The following is a 16227-nucleotide window of genomic DNA, read 5'->3' on the forward strand; positions in this document are numbered from 1 at the left end:
ATGGGAGGTTATCCATTTTGGGGGCAAAAACACAAAGGCAGAATATTATCTGGATGGCGTCAGATTAGGAAAAGGGGAGGTGCAACGAGACCTAGGTGTCATGGTTCATCAGTCACTGAAAGTGGGCACGCAGGTACAGCAGGCGGTAATGAAGGCAAATGGTATGTTGGCTTTCATAGCTAGGGGATTTGAATATAGAAGCAAGGAGGTCTTACTAAGGCCCTGTACAGCTGCACTGAGGCCTCACCTGGAATATTGTGTTCAGTTTTGGTCTCCTAGTATGAGGAAGGATGTTCTTGCTATTGAGAGAGTGCAGCGAAGGTTTATCAGATTGATTCCAGGGATGGCTGGGCTGTCATATGAGGAGAGACTGGATCAACTGGGCCTTTATTCACTGGAGTTTAGAAGGATGAGAGGGGATCTCATAGAAACATATAAGATTCTGACGGAACTGGACAGGATAGATGCGGGAAGAATGTTCCCAAAGTTGGGGGAAGTCCAGAACCAGGGGACATTGTCTTAGGATAAGGGGTAGGCCAGTTAGGACTGAGATGAGGAGAAACTTGTGGAATTCCCTGCCGCAGACAGTTGTTGATGCCAGTTCACTGGATATATTCAAGAGGGAGTTAGAGATGGCCCTTACGGTTAAGGGGATCAAGGGGTATGGAGAGAAAGCAGGAAAGGGGTACTGAAGGAATGATCAGCCATGATCTTATTGAATGGCGGTGCAGGCTCGAAGGGCCGAATGGCCTACTCCTGCACCTATTTTCTATGCTTCTATGCAGGCCCAGGTCCACAAGAGTCCGAAAATACTTTTCTTGCGGGTGGGAGGCATTCGCCCGCTGGAAGTCTCCAACCGCAGTTTCGACCCCAATAATAATGGTGTCGTATTTAAATTTCAGTATCAATGTGTGCCAAATGAATCAGTATCCCACAAAGGGGCAACACGGGAGAGAGAAAAGAATGAGAAAATTGCGAAGAGAACTGAGAAAAAAGACAGAAAACCAGAGGGATAGAAAAGGGAGATGGGAGAGAGCGAACAAAAAGGAGTCTAAAACTGGGGGCTACAAAAAGGAGAGAAGATAAAAATGAAAAATATTAGAGCTGAATTTCATGCAGGACGTAACCACATCCACAGCAGCGGTGAAAACACATTCATCAGAAGCGGTAGGTGCGACCAGTTTTGGGTGGTGCTGAATTTCTACCCTCTGAATTCCAGAGGTGAGGTGAGAGTGAAGACACTTGATATTAAGGCAGTATTTGATCAAGTGTGGCATCAAGGAGCCCTAGTAAAACCTGAAGTCAGTGGGAATCAAGGGGAAAAGTCTCCACAAGCTGGAGTCATACCTAGCACAAAGGAAGATGGCTGTGGTGGTTCGAGGCAGTCATTACAGCCCCAGGACATCGCTGCAGGTGTTCCTCAGGGCAATGTTCTTGGCCCAACCATTTTAAGCCAATTCATCAATGATCTTCTCTCCTTCCTAATGTTCAGTGCCATTCGCAACTCTTCAGATAATGAAGCAGTCCATGCGCGCATGCAGCAAGACGTGGACGATATTCAGGCTTGGGCTGATAAGTGGCAAGTGACATTCACGCCACGCAAGTGCCAGGCAATGACTATCTCCAACAAGCGTGAGTCCAACCACCGCCCTTTGCTTTCAACGACATTACCATCGTCGAATCCCCCACTATCAACATCCTGGGGTCACCATTGACCAGAAACTTAACTGGACCAGCCACATAAATACAGAGGCTGAACTCCAAGTATTAGTCAACGTATTTACTGAGGCGCACGAAAGCATGGGTCTTATGCTAAACGTCCGTAAGAATAAATACTTTGGTTCTGTCTTCACTAAGGAAGACACAAATAACCTTCCGGAAATACTAGGAGACCAAGGGTCTAGCGAAAAGGAGGAACTGAACAAAATCCTTATTAGTCAGCGAATTGTGTTAGGGAAATTGATGGTACTGAAGGCTGATAAATTGCCAGGGCCTGATAGTCTGCATCCCAGAGTACTTAAGGAAGTGGCCCTAGAAATAGTGGATGCATTGGTGGTCATTTTCCAACATTCCATAGATTCTGGATCAGTTCCTGTGGATTGGAGGGTAGCTAATGTAATACCACTTTTTTAAAAAAGGAGGGAGAGAAAACACGGAATTATAGATCGGTTAGCCTGACATCGGTAGTGGGGAAAAAGTTGGAATCAATTATTAAAGATGAAATAGCAGCACGTTTGGAAGGCAGTGACGGGATCGGTCCAAGTCAGCATGGATTTATGAAAGGGAAATCATGCTTGACAAATCTTCGAGAATTTTTTGAGGATGTAACTAGTAGAGTGGACAAGGGAGAATCAGTGGATGTGGTGTATTTGGATTTTCAAAAGGCTTTGACAAGGTCCCACACAAGAGATTAGTATGCAAAATTAAAGCACATGGTATTGGGGGTAATGTATTGACATGGATAGAGAATTGGTTGGCAGACAGAAAGCACAGAGTAGGAATAAACGGGTTTTTTTCAGAATGGCAGGCAGTGAGTAGTGGGGTACTGCAAGGTTCAGTGCTGGGACCCCAGCTATTTACAATAAACATTAATTGAATGTAATATCTCCAAGTTTGCCGATGACACTAAGCTGGATGGCAGTGTGAGCTGTGAGGAGGATGTAAAGAGACTGCAGGGTGACTTGGACAGGTTAGGTTGAGTGGGCAAATGCATGGCAGATGCAGTATAATGTAGATAAATGTGAGGTTATCCACTTTGGTGGCAAAAACAGGAAGGCAGAATATTATCAGAATAGTGACAGATTAGGAAAAGGGGAGGTGCAACAAGACCTGGGTGTGAAGGTACATCAGTCATTGAAAGCTGGCATGCAGGTACAGCAGGTGGTGAAGGCAAATGGCATGTTGGCCTTCATAGCAACAGGATTTGAGTATATTGGCAGGGAGGTCTTACTGCAGTTGTATAGGTCCTTGGTGAGGCCACACCTTGAATATTGTGTACAGTTTTGGTCTCCTAACCTGAGGAAGGACATTCTTGCTATTCAGAGTGCAGCGAAGGTTCACCAGACTGATTCCCGGGATGGCAGGACTGACATATGAAGAAAGACTGGATCGACTAGGCTTATATTCACTGACATTTAGAAGAATGAGGGGGGATCTCAGAGAAACATGTAACATTCTGACGGGATTGGACAGGTTAGATGCAGGAAGAATGTTCCCAATGTTGGGGAGGTCCAGATCCAGGGGTCACAGTTTAAGGGTAAGGGATAAGCCATTTAGGACCGGAGATGAGGAGAAACTTCTTCACTCAGAATTGTGAACCTGTGGAATTCTCTACCACAGAAAGTTGTTGAGGCCAGTTAGTTAGATATATTCAAAAAGGAAGTTAGATGTGGCCCTTATGGCTAAAGGGATCAAGGGGTATGGAGAGAAAGCAGGAATGGGGTACTGAAGTTGCAAAAAATGATCAGCCATGATCATATTGAATGGTGGTGTAGGCTCGAAGGGCCGAATGGCCTACTTCTGCACCTATTTTCTATGTTTCTATGTATCTTAACCACCTTTGCTCTATTCATAGCTTACTGTCCTTGGCTTGTTGTGGGGGCAGTGCTGTGGGGGGGTGGGGTGGGTGGGAGTACTTCTCAACTCAACTATTCAAGATGCTTACGAGGGAAAAGCAGCTTTGAAAGGGGCAAGATCTGCAATGTTGGTCGTTTCCGCTCCAGATTTTGTACCTCGGCTAAGAATGATCAAAACTAACCAAACCGAGGAAATCAACTCGTGTGACTGGCAGGCATGGGATGTGATATTCTTATTTTGGTCGGATGCCACCTGTTCCACTGATTTTGCTACAGGGTTTCACTGAACTTCAATGCGTTTCGAAAGGTCACTGCTTAGTCCATGAAAACATTGAGCTCCCCAAGATGCACAGTGCCGAGCTGATAAGGCCTGCGGAGCAGCTGCTTATTGCGCAGCTGAAATTGAGTCACAAGACCAGCCTGGTTGACAGATCAGTTAAAAGATCATTGGCACGTGATGGGTGTCATCTTGGTACTGCTGCCAAATTATTAGCTGTGTACAAACTTGCAGTGGACCTTAAACTTAACAACACGTGTTTTGCTATGTTCTAGTTAAAGGAACACAAAAATGATATCTATACTTGTTAATGCAGCTATATTTTGGAGGCAACCTTTTGTTAATCTGCTTCCTTTTTAATTAATTATTGTTTTAACTTGTCTTTTTAAATTCTTATTGATCAGAAGATGAACATTTATTTTAAATTAATTGTTAAATCTAGTATAATAAGAAAATACAGTTTTGAAGTGTTGTGCTCAAGAAACTAATTGTTCTGATCTAAAGTGAGGAAATTGATATGCATGAAGTGTCACATATGTTAGTTCTTGGAAACTGCATTACAGGGAAGTTGGTTTTGCTTGGCTCAGATGTGACATTTTGGATGTTGACAGCAGGATTAGTGAATTGCACTCTGACCCATTATCGTGTTAACCATCTGGAAACTGCAGGAATAATTAAGCACAAACATAAAATGATATTTTTGTAACCTACAACCATATATATATGTAAAAAAATAAACAAGGGTGCTTGTAATACCTAGCTGTAAACAAAGCCATAGTATTATGTATCATGTTGGGGAAATAACTCACATTTACAGATATAATAGTTAGTCCCTACTGGTACAAAGTCATATATACTGAATGAAAAGAGGAGAATAATGTAATATGATTGGTAAAGAAAGACTTGCATTTATATACTGCTTTTAATGACCACCAGGCACCCCAAAACGCTTTACAGTCAATTAAGTACTTTTTGAAGTGTAGTTACTGTTGTAATGTAGGAAAAGCGTCAGTCAATTTACACACAGCAAGCTCCCACAAAAAAATCTGTTTTTTTCGTGATGTTGATAAATGTTGGCCAGGACTCCGGGGATAACTTCCCTGCTCTTCGAAATAGTGCCATAGCATCTTTTACATCAAACCAAGGCTTTCTCAGGTGGACGTCTCATCCAAAAGACGGCACCTCCAACAGTGCGACCCGCTCCAGGGACAGTGGCAGGTGGGGAGTTTGACTGGGGCGGTACACCTGTCACACTGTAACGCAGGGTCCTAAGGCGAGCTCAGGGAGGACAGAAACCTCCCGTGGAGTACTCTCAGTACAGTCAGCCTAGATTTCTTTTTTGTGCTCAAGTCTCTGTAATGTGACTTGAACCCACAACCTTCTGACTCAGGTAAGGGTGCTACCAACTGAGCCACAGCTGACATAAATAACACCCAAAAGGGATTCTACTTCTTAAAAAGTCCAGTTTTGTCAAGAAGTTAACATCCCATCTTGGAAGGTCCTTTGATTTGATGCAGCTCAACTTTCCAAAGCCTGCAGTGAATTCCTGTATGTAAGTCTGCTACACAAGCTTAAGGAAGTGCATATCATAGGCAAGATCTGAAAGTGGATAAACAATTGATGAGAAAGGAAGCACCAGTTCGAGGAGTGATGCAAGGTTGGGGAAATGTATAATTGGAGAGTCCCAGGGATCAGTGCTGGGGCCTCTGGTGCATCCCCCATATTCTTTGAATGTGCAACAGTATTGTACGGTGGCGAACAGGCTAAGGGAGATGCTAAAGGAGATCTGGCAGTGATAGTAGATCTAACACTTACTTTGTCCAGTCATCATAGAGCAGCAATCAACAAATCAAGCAGAATTTGTGCTTTATTGCCAAATCAACAATTATAAGTATGGAAGAGGATTGAGTTATGATCCATATGTACCAGCCTGAAGAGGAAATTACAAACAATGAATTGGTGCTGCATTTCTCAAGAGTGTGGGAGCATTCTTTCCTGGAAAATGTTGAGTTTTTATATTAAAATTAAGCAACTTATCACTTTCATATTTCAGAATTGAAAAATATTTAATGTTCAAGAGGAAAACAAAATGATATTTTAATTTTCAACAGACCAACTAGATCATCACTACCCTAAAAGTGCTCAGCAGTTTTTCTCATCCATCCGGATCAATTTCATAGAGGCACTCTAGCCCCTTGAGGTTCATCATCCCTGGATGCCATCCAACTCCTCAACCTTTCATGGAGGCACTTTTCCCCCAAACATCTCCTTCTGTACTGTATGTTGCTGCAGATGCTCAGGGTGGCAAATGAAAGAGTGGTATAAAGATAAAATGGAAGCAAGAGGTGTAGAGTGGAAGAACCTAAATTAAATGGTAGATAACTGAAATCATGAGAAAAGCAGATGGAGTGGAGACTGGAGAAAATTAAGGCGCAAGTGGAGGCTAAGTGGATCTTGAATAAAGATCCTACGAATTAAATTAGATTTGTGGGCATATCAAAAGATGAAATACCAGCAAATTTATATTATCCATAACTCAATGTCAATTAGAATTAAATCGACCATCAAAGATTGAGGTGGCCCAGATTTCAATGGACCCATCATAGACCGAACAGTTTCCTGAATCGTGGAGATGGCAAAGAATACAGAAATGTTTACACTTCCAACAGCACTTTCCTCCCAAGTCTTATCACAAAGTTCTAGTCCAGATAAATCATGGACAGCACACCCCACCCTGGATGTCTCTGGATTAGAACTTCACAGGTCACATATCAGAGGTAAATTAGGCAACCCAAAGCTACCTCTAAACAGGAGTTCTAAAACATAAAACAACAACTTTTATTTATATAGCGCCTTTAACGTAGTAAAATGTCCCAAGGCGCTTCACAGCAGTGCTACAAAACAAAACCGATAAATTTGACATCGAACCACAAAAGAAGAAATTACAGCAGATGACCAAAAGCTTGGTTAAAGAGATAGGTTTTAAAACACAACAACAGGCAATAAATGAGTGTGCAGATATCTTGTTTTATAATAGAAAAGCAAAATACTGCAGATGCTGGAAAATTTGAATTAAAATCTGAAATCTCGTTCTATAATGTCTAGCAGGATCTAGGATTCAGCAGGATAGATTTTAACTTTAAGCAATATTCTTGCCATGTGGCAATTTTAGAACAATTCACGAGTCTGTAGAACGAGTTCCACAGTCAAGGAAAGGAAGATTTTTTTAAATTATGGTCTTTCAGTACTGAATAGGGGTCAAGCATAGGAATGGCATGTAAATATTAAGGTAAACTCAGTAACATCTTTTTTAAATTCGGGAGAAATTCTAACTGAATTCAGAAGAAATTAATAGTAAGCACAGTAATACTGATAACAAGGCTGTGTGCCCTACAATTTTGTAGTCATGGATTCCAGACAAATGACATACACCAATAACAATGCCATACACCAATAGCATTAAAACTTAAACATACAAGTATTGTTCGTACCATTACAATGTATTACAACTCAGGATGAGATATCAGACTTATATATATTTACCTGGCTGCCTGCCCCAAACCCACGACTCAATGATTGATTTAGCTCGATGAATGGATGTTGGGGTCTCTTCTTCATCCTTTTTCTCTTTGTCATTCTGCTCATCCTTCTTTGAGCCAGCCTGACATTCATTATTATCCTCTGGGGGGAAAAATTATAGAGTCACATTTTAAGGCTCAGAATATAACTAGTTTCACCATATACGACGGTGGAATAGAATATAATCATTTTATGGATTATGATAAAACACAAACTCTAACTAGAACAGGAGGAGGAGCCGCTACAGTTAACTATTTAATCAGAAACGTGCTTACTTTTTCCACTCTTCAAAAAGGTAATCTTAAAACAAAATGCCGAGGGATTGTGCAGGTAATTTATTCAATTACTTGCATTTATATAGTGCCTTTAACATGGCAAAACATCCCAAAGCACTTCACAGAAACACAATCAGACTAAAATCGACATCGAGGCACACGAGGAGATATCAGGGAGCGATGATTAATTCCCCATGCACATTTTATGTCATCCATGAATTCATGATTCATTTCATTTTAGCCTTTTTCTAGATCATTACTGAGTCAACAGTGATCCCAATACAGAGCCCTGTGGGTCACCAATTGTATTTTTACTTCCACTAAAACTACTTTCAATAACAATACGGTGCTTCCATGATTTCAGCAGCTACCTAACCAACCAATAGTAAGTGTACTATAATCTGAGATCTATTTTTTTTATAATAGCTAATAATGTTACTTTATCAAATGTTTTTGTAAGTTGAAGTATATAACATCAACCAGGCCATCTTCATCCATTATTCTGGTCACTTCCTCCAAGAACCAATGAGCTCAGTGAAGCAGGACCTATGTCTCCTAAAGTTATGTTAGGTATCCAAAAAACTGCCAAAACTCACTAGACGATGATGCATCACGTTCCGTATAACGCTTTTCAATTGCTTCCCTACTTCCAAACGCAAATTCACGAACCTGTAAGTTCCAGGGTCCAATGACACACCCCTTTAATCAAGGCAATCAACCTGGATCTTAATTAGCTATTGAATATACGAGCCCTTGACTCATTATATACAACCTTCTCTATTCCCTATGGACTCTAGGGTAAATTACATCAAATCCTGCAGCACTAGCAATTTTACGCATATTAACCTTCAGTAAAACCATTTTTATAGTTATTTAGCTCATTTGCTATATCTTTATCTTCGTACTTAACCTGCCCTGATAAATCCTGCAAAGGAACAATGCAGCCCTTGATTATTCTGTGACTTCTAACATAACTGGGCAAAAAGTCATTATATTGTTTTTTTTCCCCAATGCCATCTTCACATTTTTAATTCTGGCTTTAGTTATCCTCCATTGCTTTTTATACTTGGCCTTATTTTCTTGGCAACTGAACGTATTGCGGCCCTTATGAGTACATACAAGGGCCCTAAGTTTCCACATGATTTGCTCCTGATTTTTTTTTAGGAGCAACTGGTGGAGAACGGAGTATCTTAGAAATCGGAATTCTCCACATTTAAGTTTTCTGCAGTTCTAGTCAGGTAGAACAGTTTCACTTTTGAACAGAATTTTTTTTTCAAAAGGGGGCATGTCCGGCCACTGACGCCTGATTTGAAAGTTTCCACAGTGAAAACGTACTCCAAACTAACTTAGAATGGAGCAAGTGAAGATTTTTGTAGGCCTGAAAAAACCTTGTCTACACATTAAAAAATCAGGCGCAGGTTACAAATTAGGCGTCCGGAACGAGGTGGGGGGGTGAGGAAGGGAAGTCATTACATTCTACAATAAATCCTTAGTTATACTTATACAAATATTATACAAATAATTCCAACCTGAATAAAAATTTATAAGCAAAGAAAAGATTAAATAAACCATGTTCCTACCTGTGTGAAAGTGCTTCAGGCAGGCCTTTCAGGCAGGGAGAAGGCTGCAGGAAGCCTCACAAGTTGAGGCAGCCGTTCCCGACGGCAGCGGGGGGGAGGCAGGGAGAAGGCTGCAGGAAGCCTCAGAAGTTGAGGCAGCCATTCCCGACGGCAGGGGGAGGGGGGGGGAGGCCCCCCTGCCGTCGGTCGGGCCCGTCGGGAAACGACTGCCTCAACTTCTGAGGCTTCCTGCAGCCTTCTCACTGCTGCAAAAAGCCTCAGTTCTGATCATGGAAGGGCAATGTGGTTTTATTAAAAAATGTTAAAAATTGAACAGCTGCAAAGAACTACAAAAATGGCCGCGTGCCAATGTTTCCTTCACACTGCGCGTGCGCGAACGCTCCAACGCGCACGCGCAGGGTTGCCGGCACGAAAAAAACTCATTTAAATGGTACCCGCCTCCTCCTACTTACAAAATCGGCGCGAGTGGTAGGCTCCGCCCCCTGGGTGCCGCGCTAAGCCGACATCGAGCTGCAAAGCGCTCGAGAATAGCGCGGTTTCTTTCAGGCGCCGTTTTCGGCGCGAAAAACGGGCGCCCAGCTCGGAGGGGCGCCTGTTTTGCCGCGTGTGGAAACTTGGGGCCAAGGTGCGTATGTGCCCGTAGAAGCCCTGCAAGTTCCGGGTTTAGGGATGCACTGCGCATGCGCTGAAACTCAGAACTTGCAATCTGACAAGAATCCACTTGACAGATCGTACGAATCAGGAAAAAAGACATTCGCAGGCGGAGAGTTGGGCCATTTGCCCAACTTCTGCCCAGCGAATGCCCTAGAAATTCTTACGCCTGATAAAAGCAGGTGCAAGGCCGGCTTTTACCAGCCTAAGAGTTTTTAAAAATACAAAAATAAAATTAGCATTTATACATTAAAAAACACTGTCCAAGAAGGCAAGTTTATTTTTAGCTTCATTGAAACAGTTTTTTTTTTAATTACATTTTTGTTTAAAACATTTAATGAAATGGCATTTTAATCAATTTTAAATATGTAAATTTTTAATTTATTCATTTCATGTGGTTGTATATTTTTTTAAGTGATTCCCATTCATATTCATGGGGAGTTCTGCACAAACGGAACTTCCCATAAGTATGAATGGAAATTCCCTTCTTTTATTGGTTAGATGCCATGTGATCCCAAGGCATTTGCAAACTGCATGCGCCCGAGAGAGGTGGGCCTCTACCCACACGTACCCGGGGCCAGGAGCGCGAATCTTCAAACCTCCCGGACAACCAGGTAAATTTGTAGATTTTTTGCAGGTCATAGGCACCTGCCCACAAGAAAGCTTTCGACCGCAATTTCTACCCCGATACTGTAGCAAAATTTCTATTTTCTTGATCCTATTTAACGGTGTCGACTTCCCTTTACCTTGATTCCTCCGCGCCCCTCCCGCCACTCCCCCTCTCTTTTTCCACCTATGGGCGTACAAGATTTCATTGTACTGCAGCATTAATTTAAAAAATTATCTTTTTTTTTTTAAACTGAATTACGGTTATTACTATCCAATTGCTATGCTGACCAATGTCCTCCCACTCAATTGCAGTTATATCCCGCTTCACAAATAAAGCTACATTCGCTTCTTTGTGACCCAGCCTACATTTATGAAATCTCATGTAACCTTTCAACTGAATTTCCAATACATCATTATTACCCAATCAGGTTTCAGAGATACAGATGACATTGACATTCCAGATGGAAGCATATGCCTGTAATTCCAGCATTTTATTTCTAACCCTTCCATCATTAGGATAAAAACATTTCAAGTTCTGTGCACTACATTGATCGCTGCAATTGAAATTAATGGAATTATTAATTCTACTACTACCTCCAAGTGGAACTGCACACATAGGGGTCAATTTTTCACACTGCCGATTTTTGGCGTAGTTGTAGAGGTACAACCGATTTTTTCGTGGCCGACTTCAGCAAAAAAAAGTTGCAAGTTTTGCCAGAATAAACTTTTTTGGAGCGCGCAAATTGTCCTGAAGCTCAGTGGGTGGAGCTTAAGGTCTGTGCCAAAAAAAGTGAGGTTGCCAGGGTAACGAGGGACACACTGAAGGGCTGAGGCTGCAAAGTGAAACATACATGCAAGCAAGACATAAACACTTGTATAGCCCCGTGCCGCTGCTATCCCGGGCCAAATGCCCCCTGCTGCTATCCTGAGCCGAATGGCCCCCCCCCCACCCCCCACCGCTATCCCAGGCCAAATCGCGCCCCCACCCCCACCACCGGTACCGTGTGTTCTTCCCTCCCTCCAAAACTTAACTCAGCTCCGCTAAAACAATGGCATCTTCCTCTGTGCCAATTTTCTCTTCTCTGCGCAGATTTTCTTAAGTTCAGGTAAGATTTTTCAGAAAGGTGCAGAATGGTGTCGAAAATTCAGCCCTATAGGATCTGTCACAACAGCTTAGCATCTGATACACACAGTAACAATCATTATAATGAAGGTGAAATGCATCTTATTTAATACCAGCGACATTGCTAAGTAACAGAAAATGCCATTATACCCAGTTTACACTATTTGTCAGAAGCATTCCCTGGCTCGGAAATCGGCGTGGTCCCGGCCTGCAAGATCAGCAGCAGGCCGGGGCCATTAGAGGGAGCAACGTGCGGCGGCATACCACTGCAGGGAGCAGCACGTGCTGCTGCAGGAGGGCGACGGCTGACTGCAATGTGGGCAGGTACAGCAGGAGTGGCGAGGTCAGGGCGAAGGAGTGGCAAGAATTCGTATTGGGATGTGATCGGGGCCCAGGAGAGGAGAGAGTTCGGGGCCCAGGAGAGGCGAGTGTTCGGGGCCCAGGAGAGGCGAGGGTCCGGGCCAGCCCACACTGCGATATGTGCGCGCACTAGGTTCGTGCAGCAGAGCTGGTCTCCAGTCATCTTGGTTAATCCTTGCCACTGGACCAAGACCTAGCTCTGTCAAGCCCCTGTGGTGACCACCATACATTAAAGAAATCCGCACACAGGCATCTTCCACCCTTCAACATGTAGTTCGGGATCTGGAATATTAGGTCCTTCATTGAAATACCTGTGAACTCATCCCTTTTCGGCGTGGAAGCAAGTCAACCTCGTTTCGAGGGACCGCCTATGATGCTGATAAAGTAACAATCCATCTGTCAGAGAGGACATTTCGAAAAAATACCTCTTCCGGAATTTTTCACAAAATTTTAGTGTCAGCTGTGGCTCAGTGGGGAGCACACTCACTTCGGAGTCAGAAGGTTGTGGGATTCAAGTCCAACTCCAGGAACTTGAGCACATAAAAAAAAATCTAAGCTGACACTCCAGTGCAGTGCTGAGGGAGTGCTGCACTGTCGGAGGTGCCATCTTTCAGATGAGACGTTAAACCAAGGCCCCGTCTGCCCCCTCAGGTGGACGTAAAAGATCCCATGGCATTATTTCAAAGAAGAGCAGGGGAGTTATCCCTCAATTAACATTAAAAAAAAGATTAACCCATCATCATCACAAAGACCTTCGGCACGGTCAGCCATGCGAGATTATGGAGTGGCCTCCTCAAATTCCGCTGCCCTCAAAAGTTGATCATCCTCCGCCTGCATCACGATGACATGCAAGCCGTGATCCTGACCAACGGATCCACCACAGACCGGGGTCAAGCAAGGCTGTGTCATCACACCAATGCTCTTCTCGATCTTCCTTGCTGCAATGCTCCATCTCACCCTTAGTAAGCTCCCCACTGAAGTGGAGCTAATCTACAGAACAAACGGGAAACTGTTCAACCTCCGCCGTCTCCAGCCCAGATCCAAGGTCGTCCTCATCCTCTGTCAATGAATTACAGTACGCAGTTGATGCTTGCGTCTGCGCACACTCGGGAGGTCGAACTCCAAACTATCGTCAACACCTTCACCGAAGCGTAGGAGAACATGGGTCTTACATTAAGCATCCGTAAGAAAAAGGTCCTCTATCAATCTGCCCCAGCCACACAGTACTGCCCCCCAATTATCAAAATCCACGACGAGGCCTTGGACAATGTGGATCATTTCCCATACCTTGGGAGCCTATTGTCAACAAGGGCAGACGTCGATGACGAAGTCCAACACCGCCTTCAGTGTGTCAGTGCAGCCTTCGGTCGCCTGCTGAAGAGAGTGTTCGAAGACCAGGATCTCAAACCCGGCACCAAGCTCATGGTCTACAGAGCAGTAGTGATACCCGCCCTCCTATAGACTTGAGAGACATGGACCATGTATAGCAGGCACCTCAAAGCACTGGAGAAGTACTACCAACGCTGCCTCTGGAAGATCCTGCAAATCCATTGGCAGGATAGGTACATCAATGTCAATGTTCTCGCTCAGGCCAGCATCAAAGCATAGACCACGCTCGATCAGCTCCAATGGACGGGCCACATCATCCGAATGCCCGATACGAGACTCCCAAAACAAGTGCGCTACTCGGAGCTCCGACACGGCAACCGGGCCCCAAGTGGGCAGAGGAAATGCTTCAAGGACACCATCAAAGCCTCCTTGAAAAAGTGCAACATCCCCACCAACACCTAGGAATACCTGGCCCAAGACCACTCAAAGTGGATCCGAGAAGGTACCGAACACCTTGAGTCGCTTCGCTGGGAGCAAGCGGAAGCCAAGCGCAAACAGTGGAAGGAGTGCACAACAACCCAAGACCCCACCCACCCGTCCCTTCAATCACCATCTGCCCCACCTGTGACAGAGACTGCAGATCCCGCATTGGACTCATCAGTCACCTGAGAATACATTTTTAGTGTGGAAGCAAGTGATCCTCGACTCCGAGGGACTGCCTAAGAAGAGAAGAACTTTGCGGGAGCTGGCTGCGCAAATTGGCTGCCATGTTTCCCACATTACAACAGTGACTACACTTTTAAAATTAAAGAAAAATGATCCAAAGCCTTGAAATTTGACTGCGCAAATTCTATAAGGCTTTCAAAACAACATTGTAAATCAAAGATTATCATAAAATTGGTTAGGTGAACATCAAGAAATGTACCATTTAAAAATTATTAATGGTAACCTCAGCTAAATTAAAATACATCATATCAAATCACATCAGGCTGGTCCAACAATAGTGCGTTATCATTGATACAAAGCTTGTGATATCAATCACAAAACTTGGAAACCAAAAGTATTTTTCTTAAGGTAGCCACAGGATTCTTGGCACTCGCAATTACTATGGTTCTCATGACAAAAAAATAATTAGAAGTTCACTAAAAATGGTTTATGCTGAATCAGGTGATTTACACAATGACACAAGCAAAATATGACAGAGGCTGGAAATATGAGGGGGAAAAAAAACAGAAAATGCAGGGAAACGCTCAGCAGGTCAGGCAGCAACTATGGAGAGAGAAGCAGTCAGGTCGATGACCTTTCATCAGAACTGAGGTTAAGAGTCTCTTCGCCAGGAGCAAGCGGAAGCCAAGCGTAAACAGCGGTAGGAGCGCACAACAACCCAAGTCCCTTCAACCACCGTCTGCCCCATTTGTGACAGAGACTGTACGTCCCGCATTGGACTTCTCAGTCACCTGAGAATTCACTTCGCGTGGAAGCAAGTCATCCTCGACTCCGAGGGACTGCCTATGATGATAATGAAGGGGCTTTTATTTTAATCAAATGACTTTGCTCCCGGTGTGCGAGTCTCAAACTGCCAGCGGCAACATCAGTCTGGTTACATTACCTGGTTTGCTAAGGCCAGGGCCTCTTATTTTTTTTTTAAACTTGCTTTTTCTACTGCTTTGGGGTTAAAAGCACTGATTCATTCTGTGCAGCTCATTGTCATTACATCATGACCCTCCATAGCTTTATGATACAGTCGTCCCATCCTCTGTCATCGAACTACAGTATGCGGATGACGCTTGCGTCTGCGCACATTCAGAAGCTCAACTCCAAGTCATAGTCAACATCTTCACAGAGGCTTACGAAAGCATGGGCCTTCTACTAAACATCCGCAAGACAAAGGTCCTCCATCAGCCTGACCCTGCCACACAGCACTGCGCCCCTAGTCATCAAGATCCATGGCGTGGCCCTGGACAACGTGGACCATTTTCCATACCTCGGGAGCCTACTATCAGCAAGGGCAGACATCGACGATGAGATCCAACACCGCCTCCAGTGCGCCAGCGCAGCCTTCGGTCGCCTGAGGAAGAGTGTGTTCGAAGACCAGGACCTCAAATCTGCCACCAAGCTTATGGTCTACAGGGCTGTAGTGATACCAGTCTTCCTGTATGGCGCGGAGTCATGGACCATATACAGTAGACACCTCAAAGCGAAGGATCTTGCAAACCCACTGGGAGGATAGACGCACCAACATCAATGTTCTCAATCAGGCCAACATCCCCAGCATCGAAGCACTGACCACACTCGACCAGCTCCGTTGGGGAGGTCACATCGTTTGTATGCCCGACATGAGTCCCAAAGCAAAAGCTCTACTCGGAACTCCTACACGGCAACGAGCCCCATGTGGGCAGAGGAAACGTTTCAAGGACACCCTTAAAGCCTCCTTGATAAAGTGCAACATTCCCACCGGCACCTGGGAATCCTTGGCCCAAGACCGCCCTAAGTGCAGGAAAAGCATCCGGGAGGGCGCTGAGCACCTCGAGTCTCGTCGCCGAGAGCATGAGGAGGACAAGCACAGGCAGCGGAAGGAGCGTGCGGCAAATCAGACTCCCCACCCACTCTTTCCTTTAACCACTGTTTGTCCCACTTGTGACAGAGACTGTAATTCCCGTATTGAACTGTACAGTCACCTGAGAATTCATTTTTGGAGTGGAAGCAAGTCTTCCTCGATTTCGACGGACTGCCTATGATGATGATGCTAGGACAAAGAGGCATGTAGTCAGCTCTTTTTGGTGCTTAAAAGACTGTCAATAGTGAATGCGCAAGCGTGGAATGCTGGTGTCCTGTTACTTTGCACGTGCACAAATACTGAAGATTAAGT

At 44.3% G+C, this 16227-nt stretch overlaps 1 protein-coding gene across 10 annotated transcripts in view; it reads right to left on the bottom strand.

Moving 5' to 3' along the window:
- Positions 1 to 16227, bottom strand: part of herc2 (HECT and RLD domain containing E3 ubiquitin protein ligase 2) — a 286911-nt gene that overhangs the window by 235215 nt on the left and 35469 nt on the right. For all 10 annotated transcript variants that reach the window (XM_070892466.1, XM_070892467.1, XM_070892465.1 and 7 more), the window contains exon 4: positions 7396 to 7533. In XM_070892466.1, the coding sequence (XP_070748567.1) occupies positions 7396 to 7533 (138 nt within the window). The remainder of the gene's footprint in view (positions 1 to 7395; positions 7534 to 16227) is intronic.

This window comes from Pristiophorus japonicus, chromosome 10 (genome assembly GCF_044704955.1).
Source record: "Pristiophorus japonicus isolate sPriJap1 chromosome 10, sPriJap1.hap1, whole genome shotgun sequence".
Classification (NCBI taxonomy): Eukaryota; Metazoa; Chordata; class Chondrichthyes; family Pristiophoridae; genus Pristiophorus; species Pristiophorus japonicus.